This window comes from Xenopus laevis, chromosome 9_10S (genome assembly GCF_017654675.1).
Source record: "Xenopus laevis strain J_2021 chromosome 9_10S, Xenopus_laevis_v10.1, whole genome shotgun sequence".
NCBI lineage: Eukaryota > Metazoa > Chordata > Amphibia > Anura > Pipidae > Xenopus > Xenopus laevis.
In genome coordinates this window covers 77,521,238-77,547,081 of record NC_054388.1, presented here as the reverse complement: position 1 = coordinate 77,547,081, position 25,844 = coordinate 77,521,238, and the positions used below count along the sequence as shown (strand labels likewise).

Below are 25,844 nucleotides of genomic sequence, written 5' to 3'. Positions count from 1 at the left end.
GTATTATTTGAGTAATAAAAAACAGTTATTTTGCATAATGAAAGGAAATATATTTCTAAACAACTTCCAACATACATTCATTAAAATCTTGTAATGGTTTTAAAGAAATTTGTAAACTTAATTTCTATTGAAAGTTCAGAAAAAAAGGTTAACTTAAAGCATCTGAAACAGTTATCAAGCAACAGAATCAATGCAATATTTCCCAAATCAAAACGTTTTAAGGAAATTAAGCTAAATGGAGAACAGTTAAAATATATGAATTCTCATTTACGACTGCAGGAGAACCTGTAGCTCTGGGGTTCCCTCAGCAACCTGCATCAATCGCTGCAGTTCAGTTGCCCAAAAAGAATAGGGCACACATGTCACTTGCATGGCAAACACCGGAAAAGATGCCGGACAAACTTCAAAAATATTCACCTTAATTGTGCCCAATTTATGAATTAAATGCACGCACAATTGAATTGTGCTATTCAAAATGCCCCCCTGCATCCGCAATGAAAAAAAATGGGAAAAAGTGCTGCATTGTTGAAAAAAACCCATGGTGATTGCACTCAAAATTGCTCTTTTCTCACTGCACCTGCAGTCGTAAATGAGCGCTATAGTATTCTCTATTGAGAAGTTACTTTGAATGTTAAAAAAGTCAGAAGACTCAGTTCTCTTTATCTAGTGAACCCTCGTTATCATTATAAGAAGTAAGGCAATTATAAGGAATATCATTACCCAGCTCTCCCAGGTACCCGAAGGATTTCTGCTAACAATAGGTTTAAGGCGTTTCCGAAGTTTCTCACAGGCATCCTATGTATAAAAGTGATACGTTAGGATGCAATTCTAATCATTCCTACATTTCCAAATACTAACAAAAAAGAACCACCTTGACTGCCATTCCATTCACATCAGTTCCAACGGTAGCAGCTGAAGCAATGGTGTTGGGGACAGAGGATGTGCTGGTTTCGCTGATGTGGATGTAGGTTATTGGAATGCCTAATTCACGGCTTGCAATCTACAGTAGGTAGTGAGACACACAGTGGGACATGCATGTTTTTTTACAAATGTTTTGCATTCTGTCAGTCTGTAATTGGAACACAAATACTATAAATCATTTCCAAAGACAATGCTAAAGTAGGAGGGATGAAGCTCCGATCTGAGGGGGAGAGGGTTGACATAAATTAGACATAAGTGAAAGCTTGGGCAGCTATAAAGGTGGCCATAGACGTAACAATTACGATCTTTCTTGGAAAAGATCTTTCCAAGAAAGATCGTTCGTTTCAATACACACGTGTAGAGCTAAATCGTCAGATATACAGGTAGATATACGGGAAGAAACAATAGAATTCTACCTGTATCTGACGATTCAGCACTAACAATGTGCGATGTTTGGGTCCCTTCAAAGGCACCCGATCAAAATTTTCCGTCCAGCCCGATCGACGAGCCGACCGATATCCAAGTCTTCTGCCAATATCGGTCGGCTCTTTTTCCACCATACACGCAACGAATATCGGACGAAAATTCGTTTCGTACGATATTATCTGTGCGTCTATGGCCACCTTAAGTTTCATAATACCCTATAAGAACATTTAGGAGATGCTAAGTTGGGAACCTCACCTGCATTATCTTGGTGTGGATACCTTGCCCCATTTCAGTACCTCCATGAGACACTAGCACTGACCCATCAATATAAATATGAACCAAAGCAGCAGCCTAAAACAACATCAAGGAGATCTAAAATAAATGACCAAAGAAGTGAAAATGAACATACTGTACTAAACAGTAACAGTATTTTTTTTCAGTAAAACCTACATACATTAAATCAATATTTAAAGTTTAACCTGATTTTCTATTGACTTAGTAAAAGAAACTGGGAACTTCATAGGAATAATGGATATGCCTCTTTTAGCCCATTGATTTTGTTGGTTAAACTGTGCAACTGATTGTCTCCTGGCATGGTATTCAGAACTTTCCAAACACTCCTCCCAGCATTTTAGCAAATTGGTTGTGTCGAACTCCTGTTTGTAAGGAGCCACAATATTCCCCCGATACATGTTGATCTCTTTGACCTGAAAAATAAAATTTAATTTCTGAGGATAATGAATAGGTAATGTATGGCCATACAAAATACAGTTCATTGAAGCAGTGATTTGATTTATCAAATAGTGTTACAGGAGCAATGTGGGAAGTGCAAGTGGGGAGGGAAAGGAAGTTCATTGATCACAAAGTACACAGTGTCCTAATTCTCCTACCCAAATGATGCACTTAGGGGGTTATTTACTAAAACTCCACTTTTTCTTACTAAACTCCCAAACCTGAATCCCCTTACCATTTATACTTCTCGAAAAAATCAGTGCAACAAAAAGTCGATACAAAATCAAATTCAAATCATACATTGTCTGATTATCGAACGAAAAAGTAATGCAAACAGACCAAAACTTTTGAGAATCCTGAAAACATGTTCCAGTTATTAAAAGGGGCACCTGTAGTGGGCGAATCCGTCCCGTTTTGCTTCATCAAAAAATTTGCAAAATTTGCAAAACGCATTAAAGTCAATGGGCATCAAAATTATTTTGACATGCGACAATTTTGACGTGAGAGACAACTTTTATACATGCGACTATTTCGTCCAAATGCATAAAAGTCAATGGACGTCCGAATAATTTTGATGCTCAAAATTTTTATGTGCGCAACAATTTTTTTTGTTGCGGCTAGTTTTTCGCCAGTGAATTTTCGCACAGTTTTGCAAATTTATTTGTGGGTGATGAAAGTTGGAAATCAATGTCGAATCAATGCCTGGCAAATTTATTTGCCATCACTAGCCATCTGCCATTGGCTTCTACATGATTTCGACAGGTGTTACCTGGAGTATTTTCGGATTTTAGCAGCTTCAGAGCATAACAAATCTTGAAAAATTCTACTTTTTTCCCCCTCTATAAATTTATATTTTTCCCCTAAAAACTCGAAAAATGTGTGGTTTAATAAATAGGCCCCCTATATGTTACTATTGACTTGTGCACCAATCTGTTAGATGACCAGCTTCATTCCACTGCATGTATGTTCAAATTGCTAAAGATTTCAAATGTTCTTTTGCCATTTCTACACAACTCTTTTGCTTCTAGCATACCTTATGTGTTGGCAAATTGCATTTGACAGCAACTTCCTCAATCCAAACTTCTGTAACCAGAGCACACTGAGGAAAGCCAAACCCCCGAAAGGAGACATTTGATGGTAAATTTGTTTTGCAAACTATTCCCTGGCATCTCAGATTAGGGATATTGTAGGCATTATTAATCTGTAGCACAGAAGCCTCCATGATCTGTCGGGTAGTAGAAGGCAAGGTGTTACATTTCTCGAAGGCATTGTCTATAAACCTCACAGAAACACAAAACACAATAATTACATGATTATAAATATATTCAGAGTAGATATTATCAGTCTGTAGTTTAATGATGAAACATAATAAAAAGTATCCTGCAGTGATAACATCTTGATGTACATCTTGACGTCATAAAAACAGGGATGGTAGATTGAATGGATGGATAGATTTAAGTGACATAATTTGTCAAAATTTTGAAATTCTGAGAATTACAACAGCCTTGTAGTGGCCCCTCTAAAGGCTTTTAAGCATACAATAAAGTAGTAAATTTTCGTTAAAACATCTTGGGGGAAAAAGTTTACTTTACAATGGCTAACCACTGTGGTAATAATTTGCAAAACGTGGCCACCCTATAACACTGGGTTAACGGTATTTTAAAGTAAAGAAACATAGTTTTAAAAACCTAACAACTAAATGTAAGGGATTACTTACAAAAGTCTTGCCCCCACCAGGCCTAGCACTGATAGGTGCATATGTTTGTGCCTCTGGCAAGGAGCACTAAGATTTATGCCAAGAGTTGCAATATAATGTTCCAGTAATCACAAAAAGTCTTAAGACTTACAAAGACTGACTCAGTCACAGAGCAGCCGGCATTACTATAGTAAGTGACATCTGCTGCTGTGATTCTTCCATCATTTGTGAAGCCCACCTAAAAGAGAACATTTTGTTCAGTGCCGGTGTAATACATACGCATAATAATTAAGTCTGTAAAGGGGTGATCCACCTTTAAGTTAACTCTTAGAATATTTTAGAATGGCTAATTCTAAGAAACTTTTCAATTGGTCTTAATTTTTGCTCTCTTTTTTTTCTTATTCTCGTTCCAGCTTTCAAATGGGGGTCATTGACCCCATCTAAAAAACAAATGCTCTGTAAGGCTACAAATGTATTGTTATTGCTACTTTTTATTGCTGCTCTCTCTATTCAGGCCTCTCCTATTCATATTCCAGCCTCTTATAGAAATCAGATTGCTGAAATTGCAAACTGGGGAGCTGTTGAATACAAAGCATAATAACTCGAAAAACGACAAATAATAATAAATGAAAAACAATTTCGATTTGTCTGAGAATATCCCTGCCTACATCATACTAAAAGTGAATTAAAAGGTGAATAACCCCTTTAACATTACATCTCTGAATTTCCCCTGCTTGGACCCGAATCATTGAAGTGTAATGTGACATAGATGGCGGCCAGTGTTGAAAGGACCGCAATGACTACCGTTGTTACTTTTCCTTTACAATGCTTACTTTATATTTTCCAAGATAAGGGTGTCGCCCAGCAGTAATTAACATATCTTCATCCCTTTCCAGCACACAGCGTATAGCTTGTTTGGTTCTAAAAAGGAAGAGCAGAGAAGAAAATGTATGCAGGCTGTATGCATCCATAATAAAACCCTAGGCCCCTCTTCTCTCCTAAAACTCTCTACTTCAATAGGACCTCCAATAGTGCCCATTTGCCATATCCAACACTATCTCAAACTGGTTGATGAGATAGTGTTGTTCAGGTTGACCTGAATTAAACTCCATTTTTCTCTGGACAGCAATTGTTGGAAGTGAACATCTGCAGTGCAAGATGGCATCTACCAGGGCCAGAACTAGCAGGGGTATTGCTAGAGAGTTGCAGAGCAGCAACAATCCTGAGAACTAGGGTTAGGCAGGAGAGTTTGGGAAAGGTATCAACAGCCGTGGCCTGGGGGGGTGGGATAGCGAGAGAGGAGATCAGGTGGGGAGTGTACAAGCAGGTAGCCAGGTCAAGTAGTATTGCCTTGGCCCAAATACTTCTTGGCTCAGCTCTGTACCCACAAACCCTCTGCTCTGTTCTACTAATTAGGATCAAGTACAGTTAGTGGTTGAATCTATTAGACCGCGCAGTTCTGGTGGACAACCATGGGAGGGGGGTTGTAAAAAGGAGTTCTCTTTTACAGTTAGAATTGATTAATTAAAATTCCTGCATGCAATGTCTGTATTGATTCCCCTGTCTGACTACTGCCTAATACTGACTTTGACTTTGCTGCCTGTCCTGATCAGGTTGCCTGTTCTTAACTACGGATTCTGATTTTGTACCTTGGTACACTTTAATAAATCTGCCCCAAAATGTAGTTTGGCATAAAGCCAAAGCAATAGCAGTTTTAAAATGTAATTTCATTTAAATAAATTTAGAGATTGAAATAGTCCAGTAGCAATTAGAATTGCATAAAAAATACATTTTAAGGGCTAGGCCACACGGGAAGATTTCAGGGAGATTAATCGCCGCGTCTAATCTCCCTGAATGGCTTGCTGGTATCTTGCACCCACTAGCACTAAAGTCAACTGCGCCTGTTCACACGCGGCGACACGTTTTTCAAAGTCGCTCGAAATTGCCTCGTGAGGCAATTTCGAGCGACTTTGAAAAACTTATCGCTGCGTCTGAATAGGCGCAGGTGACTTTAGCTCTAGCGGGTGCGAGATACCAGCAAGCCATTCAGAGAGATTAGTCGCCTCAAAGACGCGGCGATTAGTCGCCAGACGACCAATCTCCCTGAATCTTCCCGTGTGGCCCTAGCCCTAAACCGTATCCCTTTAAAGGATACAAATAAAAAGATATTGCATGGGGACAGATGATAAAGATATAAGGGTGATATAGTTAGGCCTTAGTGCTCATTAAAGGAACAGTTCACTGTAAAAATAAAAACTGGGTAAATAGATAGACTGTGCAAAATAAAAAATGTTTCTTATATAGTTAGCCAAAAATTTAATGTATAAAGGATGGAGTGTGTGGATGTATAATGTAATAGCCAGAACACTACTTCCTGCTTTTCAGCTCTCTAACTCTGATTTAGTCAGCAACTTTAAGAGGGGCCACATGGGCCACATAACTGTTCAAGTCTCTGATTGGTTATTGTGAACACCTGTGCGGGGGGGGAGCAGGGAGGGCAGACTATGGAGGGTAGGGGTTTTTATTAGCAAGGGGGTTGTCCTTTACGGGGGCACTTCTTCTGGCTGCTCTTTGCACTGAATACATAATCCAGGCAAGGTGCCGAGCACAGGGACAGACCTGTTCTTACCTACCATAAAGAACCCCTACTCCTAACTTGTGAATCTGAATGACACATAAGTAAGGGGATGCCAATGTGCCTCCCCCAGCTCACTCCTTATGAATATAGAGCTGCCATCACATGCCTACTCAATTGGAGTAAACTCTGACCATTACAGAGTATGTCCTGCAGTTGGCAAGTAATTGTTAATTATTGTACTTTTTTAATATGAGCTGATAGCCAGTGACTTAACACTTTTAGAGCCAGCTTATTTAGCCTTGCCACTCCACATGTTGCCAGACAGCTAACAGCATGGCACAGGGAAACCAGAAATATAGATTCGATGGTGTTGTCAATCAGGTAATTGATATCCTGCACCACAGAATTTTCAATCTGTGGCCAACAATCGGGTAAAAATAAAATAACACATATAACAGAAGGAGGCACAGAACAGAAATAATGTAGGAAAAAAAGACTATAATTTTTATATAACTGATACAAAAATGAAATGAAAAAAACTCCTTTAATATGTGATCTTGTCCATAAGTACTGAGTGTCATTGTGTCACTTAAGGTGGCCATAGACTCAAAGATCCGCTCGTTTGGCGACATCGCCAAACGAGCGGATCTTTCCCCGATGTGCCATTAACAGCATGGCTATATCGGGGGTAATTCGAACGTTCGGCCGTATGGCCGAACGATCGAATTACGATGCGCCAAGGGGCTCCGACGGGTCGGTCGGTTAAAAATCCAACCTTCCCGATCGATATCGTGGCCAGATATCGATCGGGAAGACCCGTCGGAAGCCCCCATACACGGACAGATAAGCTGTCAAATCGGTCCAAACGACCGATATCGGCAGCTTTATCTGCCCGTGTATGGCCACCTTTACTTCCTAGCAGCCACAGCTGTTATTGCTGCAATGAAAGCAGTTTTTGTAATTTTGCCCCCGAATGCCCCACCAATTCTTTTGACATGGCAGTTGACCCTATTGGAGGGAATGTTCAATGTTGATGCAACAAGGCCCTGTAAATGAAGATACATCATATCATCTATTCCCTTAAATGCAAATGAAGAATGGAGCTTTACACTATGAGGCCAATTTACAATTGAATTGCAATTTTTTCCACGAATCATGAAAAATTTGTGGTTTTCTTAAAAATTCGAGATTTTTTAAGTGTAAAAACCAGGAAAACCTCTAATGCAAAAAATTGCCAGGTAAAAGTTGACCTAGTCAATGGGAGCTGCACTGATATTATTGGACCCCTTTTAATCAATTCAGACTTTTAGAGGTATTTGGATTTTTTCCCACTGGAAATTGCTTGAAAAACTTGAATTTTTAGAGGTCTTCCAGGTATTCAGATTTTTTAGTGCATCGTTCAGCATTTCTTTTCGTTCGTACTTTTTAAATTTGATTATTTTACTAAATTCCATGACATTTGTGGTTTAGAGAATGTGAGTTTAGTCATGGTTTCAAAAACCTCTAAAATTCAACCTTTAAATATATAGGCCTCTATATAATATGGTTAAATTATACTATATTAAAGTATATAGGCCTGATGGGGCCTGATACTCACTGCAATCCCACTGCAGGGACACAGTACATGTGCATGAAGCCCTTTAATTTTTTGTGCTATTTGGTTATTTAGATTCACCTAAAAAACATTCTGCTTTATATCTACCTGCATGTAAGATGGATCTTGGGATGCTGCATAAATATGCATTTCCTTGTCTTCTTTGCTTGGCACAACTCGAATGCTTTGTGTCTCCATGTAAAAATGCTCTTGTCCCCCTATGTAAATCTCCCCTATTCAATATAAGAATAACTAAATCAACAGATCATATTAAAGTTGCTTTGTACTGTCACAAAACCATTATTGTAATAAGGCATGCGTTTGAATGAGAGACACTTCACGGATATTGCTTGGTATCGCCAGGAGCGACCCAGCAGAATCCTTAATATGAATTGCTATAGCATCCTGGCTCTTGGCTCTATTCACTGCTCTTTACACTTCCACCAGTAACAACAGGGTCATTTCCAACAGCATTCATTAAAGGTACTTGTGTCCGAGCCACTCTTTATACTTGTGCTTGGCATTGCTCCATCTGTCTGTTCCCTGTTGCAAGTCACATGCAAAAGCATCAGTTGATGCTGGGAACCCTGGTGCTACCACCACCTTAAAACTGGCAATAGTTTCAGGGTTCCCCCCAGCAGTACATGTGCCTAAAGAATCCCACACAGGCAGCCAGATCATTATGACCTAACAGCATAGTCTGCTGCCCTTTTACTTCTTCTGTATAAAAAAGAACTTAAACATTTTATTTTCAGAATTATAAATTAAGATGTTTTTTAAATGGCCTGTGAAGATGGTTATGTAGTATAGTGTGCTTGAGTATAGCCACATGCATTCTGACTACTTATTACAGCATACCTTCAAGAATGTGATCTGCTGTTTTAAATCCCTTGTCAATATTTCCATGGTGTAATTTCCGCTCTGTTTCAAAGAAGGATTTATGTCTTATTGCATCCTGTAGTGAAAGCATCAAGATCATTGATGAAGCAGGGAATGCAAGTTTAGGACATATCTAGAAATGACTAGATGGATATTTTTCTCACCAATGCTGATCAACTAAATATACAGTTTTGTGGGGTGTTAATCTGATACTCAACATAAGTGAGACAGAGGTATGTACTTACATACCCCTTCAATGGTGCTTAATTGAACTGGCCTATAAGCAGTACACATACTGCCATGTTAAAAATAGTGTTAAAGGAACAGTAACATCAAAAAATTAAAGCGTTTTAAAGCCATTCAAAGGAGGAAATGCTCAGGTTACACAGTAAATAGCAGATAAGCTCTGTAGAACATAATGGTGTTATCTGTTATCCACTATTTAACCTGTGCCATGTAACCTTTTTTCAATTTCCTCCATTGCTACACAGCAGCTTGTTTATATAAACTATAGTAGTGTTTCTGAAGCAACCAGATCAGTTATACCAGTGCAGGGCAACAGGACATGATAGTTTCGCTACATTAAAACACTTACATTTTTGGGTGTTACTGTTCCTTTAAGTACAGGTCATTATATATTGTTTGTGGTCCTACAATTGACCGTAGCTCAAAAACAAAGCTAGATATACACATATATGAAAATATGATTACAATAACCTACTATAATGCCATTATTAGCCAAATATTTGCAAAAAGCAGTCAACCTTAAATATTACTCTCGTTGTCTTTTAGGGTGAGCACCTCCCATTACCCACTGCTTTTGGAGGGGAGCAGCCCAAAAGGAAACAACTTTACTACAGCACGCTGCTTGGTCTTGTAAAATAAAAAAGTGCAACTGCCAAATAGTAGCATGGCACTTGTAAAGGTAAGCATTTCATGTATAAGTTCTAATGGGGCCAGTTCATTTTTAGCATGAGGAAAAAGGCATTGGCGTAAAACCATTGCTATGGTTCTTACAGTGTGAACAACTCTGAAAAGACCATTACATAAAAAGTCAACTAATTATCTTTTTTACCTCAATAGTTAGAATGGTTGGCTCTATATCTTGGTAGATGACTTTTACTTTTTTAGCTGCTTGCTTTGCATGTTCTTGGGTATCAGCTACTACAGCACAAATGATGTATCCAACACAGAGAACCTGGAGAAACAAGGGACATTCTAAAGAGCTGTTTAGGAATGTTAAGAACCCTCATTAATGTGACGTATATCAATAATAACTAAGCAACTGTAGGGATGAAATCAGAATGTTGTAAGCTTTAGTTTTCATTGCATGGAGGCCCTCAAATCACTCTCAGATGTTAACTTCTTGTTGCTCAGGACCCTAACAATAAGAATGGAAAGATATGTAACCAGAATCACAAGAGTTTTATATCTTGAGGGCATGTGCATTTTTGGGAAATCGCACTTTCAACGCTTGAAACAGCTGTACTTGTAATGGCACATCAGGTGTAAGATACAGAGCACAGGGCTTACAGGCACAAGGAGGGCCCAGAGCAGGCAATAGGTACATGGTTCTAAAGTCTTTTGCATCCCATAGTGCTCCTTTTGGGCACCATATGCTGCTCCTTTTGTTTGCTGCATAGGCACTCACAAGCAGAAGGAAAGGCACATGTGCACATAGCTGCACTTGTTAGCAGCAGATGCAGGTCCTAAAGGTCAGATGGATTGTGGGCAATAAACATAGCTCTTTGCTCCCCCCCATAAAAAAACCAACCCCTCAAGAAATATGTATGGTTTATGTTAAATCATGCAGTAAACAGGGCAAATTGTAAAAGTGAAAGTAAAGTCTCACTCTATGTGAACAATCAAAAAAATCACTGGTCCACTGAGAGCCATCTGTATAAATAACCCCCTTTCCCACAGCTGCAGCCTGCGGGCTCTGTGATAAGGAGCAGATTATTATTATGCAGAGGGCACCCCAGTGAATTGTCAATTTGCTTTTTGCACTTATGTCCATAATTGCACTCTAATAAAATCAACTTCAGCATGTGTGAATTTAACTTGGCATATTGTTTTTTTACTGGACCACCTTAGTTCTAAGGCTCTGTGTGGTTCATCCCTGCACCCATTTTAAGAAGAGACATTAATGATTTGTGAAAATATTAGAATGTTGCAGGCACCTTATCATCTGCCATCAGTTGCTCTGGCCAGTTGAAATAATAGAAGTCATTGGTTTCAGGAATATCTTTTGCAGTTATCACGTCGCAGACACCAGGCATATTCTTGGCTTCTGTCAGGTCCATAGAACTGTGAAATAAATAAACAGTATAAATTAAGGATATTATGCAAAGAGTTTCCAGATAAAAGCAGGCTAATGTGAACTTAAGATCACCAAATATAGCCACATGCTTTTTTTGATACTGAGTAAATGAAAACCCCAAATGACAGATCGAAATGTAAGTGATAAATATATTCTTAGCTGGAATAAAGGAGACTGAGATAGGGATCTAGATAGGAGAACTAGACTGAGATAGGGATCTCCAGATGTTAGATGGTAAGAGAGTTGCAAAGTCTAATTTTCATACATTTAAACAATAACTGCATTGCACTTGGATTGTTGGATTTATTCTGTCATATGATGGCAGCGTCCTATTATTAGAAAGGCCCCTTGGGTTTTTGTGGGAAGGAGACTGCAGTCTGACAGTTTTGTTAGAAAAGCATTTTTAGATAGCTTCCCCTAGAAGGAAACTTTGTTCTTATCCAATTTATCAGTGACCCTGATTGTCTGTCAGTACATGAGGGCTCATTTTTGAACAGGGCAAAGAGCAAAATTCAGATGCAAATTACCATGTCTTTTACCCGCAATGCAGCTTTCTTTCCTTCTGTTTCAGTGTAATTGTGGGCCATGCTATGCTAAATCCACCCTGCATTAGTGTTCAACTCCATCACCTCCAAAAACCTGCATTGAAAATGGCATAAGCTAAGGGAACCTGTCCAGGATGACTAATTTCAGCTTTTCCTTGCATCGGTACATACTAGGTTATGTGATTTTGATTTTAGGAAGGATGGTATTCTTTTTAGCTATAGTGGAACTTGACCCCGTTGCCCTACTTCCACTAGAATTACAGCACTGAGTATATTGACTGGAGACTTTATTCCATCCAATGGCCTTAGTGTGCTTCACAACAAAATGTCAAAACTTTTAAATGCTGCAGAGTGTATAATCTATAGTGATGCCACTACAGCACTGGTCTGGGACCAGATGGTATTCATCCCAGGGTATTAAGCGACCTTAGCTCTGTGATTGCCAAACCTCTTAACTTAATTTTTCAGGATTTTTGAGGGCTGGCATGATGATGAGAGACTGGTGAATTGCTAATGTGGTGCCACTATTCAAAAAGGGATCCCGTTCTCAGCCTCAAAACTATAGGCCGGTTAGTCTGACATCAGTGATAGGAAAGCTTTTCGAAGGGGTATAAAGGGATAAGATACTTGACTTCATTGCAAATAATAATACTATGAGTTTGTGCTAGCATCGTTGCATAATAGATCTTGCAAGACAAAATGAATTTCTTTTTATGAGAAGGTAAGCAGGGACCTCGATTCTGGGGTGGCAGTGGTCTACTTAGACTTCAGCTGTCATCTGCCACTTAATTGTGTCTGGTGCAATGCCCCCTTGTCACTGCAACAATGCTGGAATTCTGGTAAATTGTTGCATTATGGGGAAAAAAGCATGACAATTATGCTGAAATTGCACTTTGCTCACTGCTGTGCTGTGGTTATAAATTACCAATTTACGGTACTTTTCCCACATTTACCTTAGCATGGTTGCTAAATCTTACTAGTAATAAGATGAAGACAATTAATATTAAATAATATCAACTAATTAATAGTATGCAAATGTTACACTAACAGGATCTTTGCATGAGCCCGTGAGCTGGTCACTAGTGCCATAAAGAGTTCTCCATCTATGGCAGGCATATCGTCACAGTACTCAGCCTCCCCAGACACTTGTTTTATAGCTGCCTGGTGCATAATTGGTCGACCAACGGTATCCTGATGGGACTGATCAGCAGAAACATCCTTGGACAAAAAGCAAGTGAGATAAATTGGTGAAACATTAAAAAAAAAGAGATAATGTCATCACAAAATCTTTCATTTAAACATCTGTATTTCATTTTTTATTTTTTATTTCTAAAAAGTAGCTAAATATATCCGATTGTAATAAAATAGCATGTTTTAAATCTGCTGGGAAGTTGTTTGGTTTGTTATGGTTTATTCTTTATTTCAGTCTTCATTCATATTAAAGGAACAGTAACCCTAAAAACTGAAAGTGTCTTAAAAGAATGACAAGATAATATAATGTTGCTCTGAGCTGGTAAAACTGGTGTGTTTGCTTCAGAAATACTACTATAGTTTATATAAACAAGTTGCTGTGTAGCCATGGGGGCAGCCATTCAAGCACAGGATACACACTGGATAACAGATAAATTCTGAAGAATCCCATTGTATATTACAGAGCTTATCTGTTATCTGCTGTGTATCCTGTGCCTTTTTTCCTTTTTCAGCTTTGAATGGCTGCCCCCCCATGACTACACCGCAGCTTGTTTATATTAACTAATGTAGAGTTTTTGAAGCAAAAACATCAGTTTTACCAGTGCAACACAACAGTGCAACAACATTATATTTTCATTACTTTAAAAGACTTTCTTTTTTGTGTAACTGTTCCTTTAACAATGGGATACGGCTATAGGGGCTTATCTAAAACCACAACTGTCGTTGCACACATTGACACCATTCATTAAAGGTAACTGTGTCCAGGATGCTCCTTGCACTATCCTATAATTTGCTGGACACCAGTGCGTCTGTCCCACCTACTGTTCCAAATCACTCACAAATATGCCTATTGATGCAGGGGAACAAATCACAAATGTCATTGGTTATACAGTTATTTGAACTGTTCCTCCCTGTTCTCTTGGATAGAGCATGGCTGGCCAGCTGGAGGTCCTGGTGGCTCTCCAGTGGATTTTTATGGGCTCAAGGGCCCACAGACTTCCTCCTATGATGTATGCAAGGTGAAACCTGATTGCACAAGCTAATATGAGCTTTAAAAACCACAACAATTGACCTGCTTCTAGATTGCTAAAAACTAATTTGGAATTAAATTTTTGTGTGTATCCACTGACTTATATTAACCATTTTAGCTGTATATGTTACACTGTATTGTGCTGCTGCACCAGATAGCAAGTTCATAATAACATTATTCTCCTGAAAAGCTATCCTAAACAAAATACTTCATGTTCTGATGATTGAGAGTTGTAATTTTTGACTAAATGCTGTGGAATATGTCTTACCTGATATCTCTGTATATTGCTTCCTTTGGCACTGAGGTTCTCTTTTGAAACAGCACCACTCACTGATGGTTCCATGTCACGGATATTCTAAAAATAAAGCTGTACCATTTAAGAAAGCTCTGGGGGAGGATGTAGAACACATAGGTATGATCATAGATATGATAATTTTTTCTGTAAATGAATCTACAAATCTGTCTTTAAAAAGAAAAAAGGCATTTGTGGTGATTTTATAAATTTTGCACTTTTCAAAAGGTTGTGTATTGCTTAATAGCAATAAGCACTAACTAATATATAATACAAAGAAATGTTCATTAGCTTTATGGGGAAGGGACTTCCTTCCTACTATGTCTTTTACCATGTTATTTATAATAATGTTGTCCTTCCTGTCTGTACTTTTCTATATCATAAAATTGTAAATCCTAGTAGTGTTTTTAATGTAAAGCTAGGTTATACACAGTATTTGCATTTTCTATCTTAGGCAAAATGATAATATTGGATGAGAGTACAATGTTAACATAACAACAACTTAGGGATCACAAAATGTACCACCTGTGGTTAAAATAAATGTGAATATAGCAATATATAATCAACATACTTTTTTGAGAAATTAAACATTGTTATTAAATGTAAACTGGAAGTCATCATCCGTTGAACAATAGAACTCACTGGATGCTTTGTTATGTTTATTCCTATAATAGTCTTGATTTCACTGTAAATGTGAGGGGCTGGATGGGTATATGTCAAGCCTTGGACACCAGCAAAACTTATTCCGGCTCTGGCTTCTAAAATAATTTTATAGACACCATTTATCTGAAAGCTGTAAGCCTCCAAGAACGACTTTGATTGACAATCATTTTACTATAATCTGGGCACAAACGTGTAGTATAGCAAATAATAGGTGTAATAGGAGAAAGGTAGACATAATATATTTAGAATACAGTTATGAGATGTGTTATCCAGAAAGCTTCAAATTACAGGAAGGCCATCTCCCATAGTAATCAAATAATTAAAAATGTTTTACATTTATTTCTTTTTTCTCTGTAATAATAAAGCATTGCTAAAATATTATTAGTCCCTATTGAAGGCAAACCAATCCTATTGGGTTTAATTAATGTTTACATGATTTTTAGTAGACATAAAGGAGAAGTCAACCCCAACGTGCAAAAATCCCTCCCCCCCTTCCCTGTGTAGGCCCTCCTCCCCCAGGCCTGCCTGCCCCCCTGGGCAAATGCCCCTAACTTGTTTACCCCTCCATGCAGGTCCTCTCCTGCTGAGTTCACAGCAGCCATGTTCTCCCGAGTGTTCTTCTTCCTGGATTTAGCTGCGTTTTCTGTCACATGCGCAGTAGGAGGCCATTGCCGGTGCGGGTCTACTGCGCATGCGCTGAAAGTCATGAAGTTTTCGGAAAAAGAAATCGTAAACTTCTTGACTTTCGGGCGCATGCGCAGTTGGAGGCATTTGCCGGTACGGAGCTACTGCGCATTCGCCAAAAAGTCACAACGTTTCCGATTTTTATCAGAAACTTTGTGACTTTTGAAGCATGCGCAGTAGATCCGCACAGGCAAATACCTCCTACTGCACCAGTGCGCCTAATGCGCCAGAAAACGCTGCTGAATCCAGGAAGAAGAGTGTTCGGGAGAAGATGGCTGCTGTGAACTCAGCCAGAGAGGACCTGCACGGAGGGGTAATTAACAAGTTAGGGGCATATGCCAGGGGGGGGCAGGTAGGCCGGAGGGGAGGAGGGAGGGGGGCCTACACAGGGGAGGGGGAAGGGATTTTTGCACATAGGGGTTGACTTTTCCTTTAAGGTATGGAATCCAAATTATGGAAAGACCCCTTACCCGGAAACCCCCAGGTCTCACGCATTATAGAGCATGTCTGGAGTGGGAAAAATTCATTACATTGTGTTGTTTGTATTCTATTAAGTCCTCATTCTGCAAAAGGATGTTGGTTTGTTATCTGCTGCATCTTTAATTGCAAAACTTTATAAATGAACTCACCCATGATATCAGTACTTGTAAAACCTGTAAGTAAAATTTCAAGAAGAAGCTGATGGTGAGTGTCCGACGGTATTCTACCATCCCTCCCTGAGCTGTGGGTGGCAGGGTAATCTCATCCAGAATTAATCTACAAGCTTCACTCAGCATCTCGTCATCCCAGTGCCTGAGCAATTGTGAGCACACGCAAGTAGAAATTATGTAATTATTGCATAGCACAAAATGAAATATATCAGAACACGTGGAGGTTTATTTATTAAAGGTTTTGAGTGGTTTTACAGTTTTTTGAAACCACAACTAATCTAGCAAACTGTAAAACCACGACTGTCATTAAATTTATTAAAAATTCTGATTAAAAAACGAAACAGTGCAGAACGATACAAAAAAAAATACTAATACCTCTAAAACCTCTAAAAATGTGTGTTTTTCTAACAATTCATAGCAAAGAAATTTGAAAACCCATATAATTCTGAGATTTGTGAGTGCAAATAAATGTATACAGGTTTATTATCCTGCAACCAGTTATCCAGAAAGCTGCAAATTACGGGAAGTCAATCACCCATAGACTCCAGCTTTTCACTAAAATCCCATCCTATTTTGTTTATTTAATGTTTAAATTATTTTTTAGAAGTCGTAAACTATGGAGATCTACATTTCAGAAAAATCCTAAATGCAGAAAACCTCAAATTCCAAGCACTCTGGATAACAGGTCCCATACTTGTATATTTTAAAAACTAATGTAAATCAGTATAAATAAAATCATACAATCACTTTAAATTAGATAGAAATTGTGGCCAGCACCAAAATGTGATTTGAGTGTAGATTGATGCCATAATGTTATACATGCTAATTTTTGTTTTAAATTAGTGTATATTAAGGTGACGCTATAAATATTTATTAATAGGGCCCTTTTAACCTTTTTTACCACGGGTTGTTTTTGTATATAAATTTTTATCATATATATATATATATATATATATATATATATATATATATATATATATATATATATATATATATATATATATATATATATAAATATATATAGTGAATAAAGTACCCCCTCTTGTAAAATATAAGGATATTATAAGTTACCGAGGAGTTTCATGACCATATAAAAACACGAGGCCGAAGGCCGAAGGCCGAGGTTACTTCTAATATCCTCATATTTTACAACTGGGGGTACTTTATTTATTATAATACACAAATTTCAGTGAGTCATGTGACAGAAATGACATCAGAACTCACCGTTTATAACTGATGACATCAGAACTCACCATTTATAAGGATATTATTTACAGGATATTCATGGCTTTTGTGTATTATATATATATATACTATACATAATAAAGACTGTACATGTTACAAACCAGTGCATTGGTTTAAACCCATTTCACAAACCTTCCAATAACTCCCATTCTGGTTTTCTTTGCACATAGTGTACTTTTCTGTATGCCTCCAAAGAATATGTTTAAGTCCTTGATGATATCTGTATTCTCCTGGAAAAGAACTCTCATTCCAGTCACCACTATGGGGGCAGCGTTAACCTTCCTCTGTGCCTGTCTGAAGGCTGACACAACCTCCCACTATGGGGGAAAAGGCACAATAAACACTTTTGCAATGCAGTGCAAGAACATAAACATATGCTATCAAATAAAACAAGGTAATACTTTGGCTAATGCCTTTAATAGTGGTACACAGTGGTGCCAAAGTTGTATGCAGGGTGCACACCGTTGGGCTAATTCCTCTCTGTATATTAAATTTTTCATTACAGACTTGGATGTTTTGGGGGGGGGGGGGCAAAATGGCACGTGGAGTTGTATTATGTGCATTATATATATAAGTGCAGGGATCCCTTGCAAATATTGAAGTAGAGCACATGCACACAATCTGGTTTGCCAGGTTTTGGATTTTTTTTTCTACTAAGTCAGCTTGTAGAGGATTTTGGAAAAGATTAACTTATTAAACTAGTGTATTATTCCACCTATAGTTACAATGTAACCGTGGTGGCAATGAAGCATTTAGCAAATAAGCTTCAAATAATTTTTAATAACAACCAGGTTTAACAGAAACAAAACAATTTGTGTACCTTTTGTGAAAATGGAATCAACACAGAAATCAACACCTCTTCAGGCAGGAGTGATGCATGTTCTATACTTTCAAAGTAGGCCTCATTGCAGTGAATCTCTCTTGCTCCAGCTGAAGGGGATACATAATTAAATGATAACTGCATTGTCTATAGGTCCAGAACATTTCTTATTACACAGAAATAGAACTTACTGAGGTAATAATATGGAGTAATGAGATATATATATATATATATATATATATATATATATATATATATATATATATATATATATATTACTTGTCTAGTAACCATTAGCAATCAATGACAATGTAACATTTACTGGTTAGCTGTTTCACTGCTGATTGGCTCCTATGAGTTACTAGATGTGGGCAGATTTTAGACCTTTCTTATACATGTTTAATAGATATCCTATATACTAACCGAAGGCCTATCTATGTCCCGAGTGGAGGGGAGGCAGATGCGCACGCAACTTCAGTTAGGATCTATGAGATGCGCGCGCAACTTCAGCCGAAAGACATAGATGCGGCCTTCGATTAGCAGATGTGCTGGAAGGTTAGGATCAGAACAGGTTAGGATCGGGGAGGCAGATGCGCTGGAAGGTTAGGATCTAGGGAGGCAGATGCGCTCACCGTCTCCTTCTGCCTCCCGCCGCCTCCTTTCCTGCTCACTCAGGCGGCGACCGCTGGAAGGTTAGGATCTAGGGAGGCAGATGCGCTCACCGTCACACTAGGGGAACCGGTTGCGTACCTGCACGAAAGTCTGTATAAGCGTCGGCCATCTTGCTACTCCTCTGCGACTTTGTCATCCGCCCACTGCCAAATCCGCCCACTAAAGTCTGTATAAGCGTCGGCCATCTTGCTACTCCTCTGCGAGTTTGTCATCCGCCCACTAAAGTCTGTATAAGCATCGGCCATCTTGCTACTCCTTTGCAAGTTTGTCTAATGGCGGCGCTAGCGTCACTCTAGGAGGGGAACCGGTTGCGTACCTGCACGAAAGTCTGTATAAGCGTCGGCCATCTTGCTACTCCTCTGCGACTTTGTCATCCGCCCACTGCCAAATCCGCCCACTAAAGTCTGTATAAGCGTCGGCCATCTTGCTACTCCTCTGCGAGTTTGTCATCCGCCCACTAAAGTCTGTATAAGCGTCGGCCATCTTGCTACTCCTTTGCAAGTTTGTCTAATGGCGGCGCTAGCGTCACTCTAGGAGGGGAACCGGTTGCGTACCTGCGTGGGTGGCCATTTTTAGCAAAACGGGCTATATTATCTCCAAAAAATATTGATGTTGACATGATAAACAACCAAGTGATTGCATTACTTCCTGGACAAAGCTGTGTCTTTCTGAGTACTGACTGTATTGATTCTGAAGACGAAAGTGAGAAACTTAACTTCCCATTAGAATATTTAAACACTATCAACAATGCTGGATTACCACAACACAATCTTATACTCAAAGTAGGAACAATAGTCATGCTGTTAAGAAACCTTAAGGGTAGGGGCACACGGCGCGATTTCGCCGCGATTCTGAGCTAAGCGAGTTGTCGCTGCGTTTTTTAAGCCGAAATAGCTTTGCTAACTTTGGCGCTGGCGTCAATGCAAATCGCGGCGAAATCGCTGCGCTAATTCACACGCGGCGATTCGTTTTCTATTGTCGTCCGAAGTTGCCTCGCTGAGCGTTTCCGGGCGACAGTAGAAAAAGAATCGCCGCGTGTGAATTAGCGCAGCGATTTCGCCGCGATTTGCATTGACGCCAGCGCCAAAGTTAGCAAAGCTATTTCGGCTTAAAAAACGCAGCGACAACTCGCCCAGCGCAGAATCGCGGCGAAATCGCGCCGTGTGCCCCTACCCTAACACTAAGCAAGGTTTATGTAACGGTACACGGTGGGTTGTGAAGAGCATGAGACAAAATGTTATCAAGGCAGAAGTGCTTACAGGATCCCATAGCGGTGATACTGTTTTGATTCCCAGAATTGACCTTACCAGTTCTGACCAGGAATTACCTTTTAAACTTAAACGACGACAATTCCCCATTAAGGCTGCATTTGCCATGACAATCAACAAATCACAAGGACAAACATTGGAAAAGTCGGCATTTACCTATCTGAGCCTGTGTTTGGTCATGGTCAACTTTATGTTGCATTTTCAAGAGTGCAGCGTTCATCTGATGTTAAAGTCAAGATTTTAAGTACAGCTCACCAGGGAGAACTCATTCAAGGACAGGAGAACATTTTCACAAAAAATGTTGTTTATAAAGAAATTTTTCAGTAACACTTTACTACCAATAAACTCAAAATTTAAGAATTCTAATAGCAGATAGGTAATAACAAGCAATAGGCACAGATTCACTCTACATCCCCACAAATTAGCGTCGCCAGTTGCTGCCTGGGGATGCAGAGTGAATCAGCACCCATCGCATTTTGCTGCCTCACTGTTGTTACCATTCTTTCATTAACGATTCTTTAGAGAATCGGGGGTTTACTGGTTAATACTAATAAAAGAAATGTTTGGCTCATAATTTATGAGCTTCATCTGGATAATTTGCATATCATTTGTCTCCCAGACCTGTGTGTCTCTGTTCACTTTTTTTTGCAATCATTGAAACTACAAACGAGAGAATTTATAGAAAACAACCCAGGTAAAAATATATGGGTCCTGTATTTTAAGGGGAAAAAATGTTAGCATCTGGACTAGGTTGCATGTGCCTTCGGCAGAGAGTGGCAAACAGGTCCCAAGCCTGTACTCTCCTGCCCCCCGTCTATGTAAATGACTGCATATATGAAAAACAGCTTTTGGACAGACACACGCTCACATCAAAGGAACTTGCATCAAAAAAAGTTTTTTCCCTGAATTTAATGCTGGCATCCCAGTTTTACTGGTAGCAGGAAAGCAACAGTACAGTATATCCTCGCATATACATATACAGATGGAGCCCTTTTATTGTAACAAAAATCTAAATTTTTCTTCTTAAACAAAAAGTTTCCATATTTGTGCTACTAGTGTCCTCCAGGAAATCTAAACAGCTAAGTTGCTTTTGTAACCCTGCCAGCAGGGCCAGATTTACATAGCAGGCACCCCTAGGCCCGCTGCTGGTCATCGACCTGTCTCCTCCCCTTCCTTTGTACACATGCACAAATTTTAAGCATCAGGTTGACAGTACTGGGGATTGGTGCACAGGAAATTTCAAAAACTATTGTATCTCCTGCAAATCCCCAGTGCTTCTGAACCAATGCAGGTGTGGTTGGGCAGCTTGCCGCCCCCCTAAAATTCTGCCGCCCTAGGCCCGGGCCTAAGTAGCCTTTCCACAAATCCGGGCCTGCCTGCCAGGGAGGTAGTCTTCCACAGCACACATTAGGAACATTGAAAACTTGGCAGACATCCCCTGCACAAAACTTTTTTCAAGACCACCCTCATCACCCCCAGACACATGCTACCTTTTGATAGAACATGTAGAGACGAGTTGGCTGCTGCTAAAACAGGATTCAGATCAGAGAGGGAATCCTTGATAATAACATGTCCACCTAAAGACTGGAACACAAATATTATCATTGTTAGCACTATTAACATACAGTAGATATACTTATACATACATACCGGTACATACTTCAGAAAATAGATTTTTATCCAGAGAGTACATTCAAAATCTCCCAATAGATATATGTTTACAGCATTTTGTAGAATTTTTTTCAATGAGTATTTTGTATTTTAATGTTATAAATAACATTGTTAACTTCAGGGATAATTTCATTTGCAAGCAGGTAATACATGCAATGGGTATATACTGTATCCTGAGGCAGTGCTAAAGGAAGGTTTTACCAAAGAGGGATATGTCAAAGAAAGTTGATATATTCTGACCATGTGTTGGTCACCATTTTTTTTCATGGGTAACAGAACAGTGACATCATACACCTCAGAAAGGTTTCTGTCACTATGGATATATATCTTAACTTCTTATATGAAGCCCTGTGAATAGCTCATTAACATTCATTATACAAGAGAGAGAGAGAGAGAAACCCAATCAGTCAGACTAAGGTACTCATGACACCTAAAATCTTTACTGCCAATAAAACACCTTTGTGCTCCAAAGTTTTCCACCCCTGATGACACTACAGTTGAACAAAGGCATAAGTTGAACAAAGTAAACAAAGGAGTAATGGAAGTAAAAGCTTCTTTTCATAGTGGCCTCATATGACTTAGTGCCCCTGCTATGCACTTTCCCTATAATTAATAATTGTTCTTTTGGGTGTACCAATTTGGGGTATAATCCAGCACAAAATCATATTTTTGTCACCATACTTTGGGTCTACAAACATCAAATTATATCATCAACACCATTCATAACCAAGTCAATAAAAAAAAAGCAAAAAATACTAGCTAGCAAATAGGGATGCACCGAATCCAGGATTCGGTTCGGGATTTGGCCAGGATTCAACCTTTTTCAGCAGGATTCAGATTCGGCCAAATCCTTCTGCCCGGCCGTACCAAATCCGACTCTAATTTGCATATTCAAATTAGGGGCGGGGAGGTAAATTGCGTGACTTTTTGTCAGAAAACAAGGAAGTAACATGTTTTCCCCTTCCCACCCCTAATTTGAAAAAAAATTGAAAATTCGAATATCGAGATTTATTATGTACTGTGTCTTTAAAAATTCGACTTCAACCATTCGCCATCTAAAACCTGCCAAATTGCTGTTTTCGCCTATGGGGGACCTCCTAGAGTCAATTGGTGGACTTTGAAAAATCTAAGTTTTTTGTTTTTTTTGAAAAACTTAGAATCTAATTCGATCGAATGCTCTATTTCTGCGATTTGCACGATTCAATAGAAAACTAACCTATTAGACCAAAAAAAATTTCGAATTCATTTCAGTTGGTCTTTTTGAATTAGAATTTCAAAGTTTTTTCAATTCGAAATTCGACCCTTGATAAATATGCCTCTAAAGTTATGAACTCATGAGTGAGATTAATAAATAATGTCATTATATACAGCCATGTTCTTTATCTGTCTTCCAGCCAGAGTTTTCAGCTGCTGGAGCAGTGCACAAAATGTCTTGGTCTTCTCCTCTGGATGCTCCAAGACAGCTTTGTTTAGGGTATCCCGCAGCACTGATAGACTGCAAGCAGCTCCCACAGATATTCCTAAAAGGAAAAAGTACATACAAATTATGCTAGGACTGAATTAGGAAAAAATAAACTTTTGCATGTCACTCCAAAATCACATATTTACATTTGTCAGGTATAATTATTTTTCACTCATAACAAAATCATTGTGGTAACATTGAAAGCATTAATCTGATTAGTGGTACAAAATGTTAAGGCTCACATGGGTAGTGTTTGTGTTAATCCCAAATTTATTTCATGCCATGATATCTATTCTAGACCACCATGTCCTCAAGAGGTAAAATTCACAATTCTTAAGATAGTATTAAAGGGTGAAATTGTAAATTACAAACCCTAGCACATCATGCCCATGTCCCATTTTCTCTTAAACAAATGCAAAACTATTAACACTAGGGAGTATAGATATTGTATGGAGTAAAACCTACCATCATTTGTGTATTTCACAACATTAAGATCTTCAATTCTACTGACTGATAAAATGACTGGGTAAATAATACCTTCCATTTTCATTTGAAGACCTGGAGAAAAGCAAGATATAAATTAGTGGGGCTGGACTGTTATTTTACATTTTTTACATGTAAATTATTCCAACAATATTCTTACAAGATATTATAGGGGTAAATGTAGCCATATATTCCTTTTGTAAAAGCAAAATTAATGCAGTGTTTAATTGGGGTGGTTCTGAAACTCTAAAATATTACAGTTACATATACAGTTACATAATATTACAGCTACAGTTGGCTGGTTAAAGTCAGATTAGTAGTTTGCAGAGTGTGTTCAGCTCTACAGTATAGTGTAATTAAATTATAATTTATTACTGTATGTGTTTGTATGCATATACACACACTAGATTGACAATGGTTATAGTGTCAATTCTACGTTTTTAAAAGTTTTAAATGACAGAAAACTTGATATTATCTTTTCTTCAAAGTGTTGCAAAAGGACATACTGTACAAGAAAATCCTTTCTCATAGACAAAGACTTTTATTGAAGATGTTAGGGTTTTTTGTTTTCATTCACCTCTGGAGGCATGACAGAAAGCATAACTAAAAGTCTAATAGGGAACCCTTGACTGCAAACAGAGCAGGGATGATTCACAATGCTCCACACAATGGTAAAAATTCCAAAGAAGTCCACTATCTGCCTTTTTTTGCACGTTGTGCAAATGGCCGCAAACTTCTGTTGAGCACAGAGACCTGTTGACTGAACTCTGAATCTAGTGCAGACTGCCCACATGTAGTGAAGACTGCTAACAGTACCAGCACTGTTTTAACCAGAATGCTATTATGGTCACTTTTCACACTGCATCACCACACAACTTTTAAAAATTTTTTTTTAAAAAAAACATTTTAATTTCATTCACTAATTATTAATCACTCCATCACAAAAAATGCAATTGTCTCTTAAGGGAAAACCCAACAATTGGTGGAGTGGGTAGAGCTAAAAGGAGCCAAAATGCCCTTCAACAATGCAAAATATTCAGTGAAAGCGTTCTTATTAAAGAATGAACTTGAAAAAACGGTTGTGAAAAAGAATTAGGTGCTTATTAATGTTTGTGATAGTTATATATGTTGAATTTAAAAGCTCATAATATATATTGTTTTATTCATTAGTTGTATAAAATTTATTTTCCTTTCTTTGTCCTGTGCTTACCAATGCTTGTATTTCCTACTAAAAGAGGAGCATCAGGATATTGGACTTTTAACGCCAAAAGTTCTTCCAGGCTATGAGGTGTTATCCACTTGATTCTCTCTCCATGAAAAATCAAAGTTTTTGGTTTGTGTTGCTTTGCCATCAACTAAGAACAGATAAAGCTAATATTAATAACATTGTATTAAATACAAATTCACTGACTATAACAAAAACTTTAGCTTTGAGCAACATCAAGCTCACAAGCAACCATTGGCAATCATTTTGTCAATATTGGTGTGTCTGTTGACTTGCCCTCTGCTTAACAGAATAAGGGCCAATTACAAATACCAGGGTCAGAAGTACAAGAACGCTAAAGGGTTCTTAGATTAGTTTTAGCAGAGTTTGCTTTGGAAGTCAATTTATGTATTTCAGCTATCCAATATTACAACAGTCTATGTGTGGGTGAACATAAGCCAACTTAAAGAAGCAAAAATATTCAGTTTATGCATGGCACCCTATAGGAAGGCTGATTTATACCATATCCTCAAACTCTGCTAATGACCTCATTGCATTGCTCCGAAGTTACACCATTCCTGGGAGATCAGATGAAAAATTGCAAGGTATCTCAAATGAGATACCTAAAAGTTAGAAAGGTCAAATACAAATGTAATAAGTTATATCATAAATAAGAAGAGCAAGAGGATGTAGATGGAGATCATTACACTTATGTGACACTAGTGCAATACTGATATTTACATTTTACTACTAGAACAGCATAACCTAAATGTCCTGGGCTGGTTTGCTGTTTTCTGTAAACGATAAATAACGGGCCC

At 38.5% G+C, this 25,844-nt stretch overlaps 1 protein-coding gene across 1 annotated transcript in view; it reads right to left on the bottom strand.

Moving 5' to 3' along the window:
* aox1.S (aldehyde oxidase 1 S homeolog) overlaps positions 1-25,844 on the bottom strand; it is a gene marked incomplete at its 5' end in the record, with an annotated part of 52,516 nt that overhangs the window by 14,213 nt on the left and 12,459 nt on the right. The window contains 21 exon segments of the mRNA NM_001092592.1: positions 721-795; positions 872-1,000; positions 1,603-1,698; positions 1,827-2,054; positions 3,113-3,304; positions 3,927-4,013; positions 4,609-4,696; positions 7,266-7,399; positions 8,056-8,180; positions 8,806-8,902; positions 9,902-10,024; positions 11,007-11,133; positions 12,740-12,909; positions 14,181-14,267; positions 16,181-16,343; positions 17,579-17,763; positions 18,267-18,376; positions 21,697-21,790; positions 23,246-23,397; positions 23,805-23,897; positions 25,033-25,177. Of these exon segments, the coding sequence (NP_001086061.1) occupies positions 721-795; positions 872-1,000; positions 1,603-1,698; positions 1,827-2,054; positions 3,113-3,304; positions 3,927-4,013; positions 4,609-4,696; positions 7,266-7,399; positions 8,056-8,180; positions 8,806-8,902; positions 9,902-10,024; positions 11,007-11,133; positions 12,740-12,909; positions 14,181-14,267; positions 16,181-16,343; positions 17,579-17,763; positions 18,267-18,376; positions 21,697-21,790; positions 23,246-23,397; positions 23,805-23,897; positions 25,033-25,177 (2,700 nt within the window).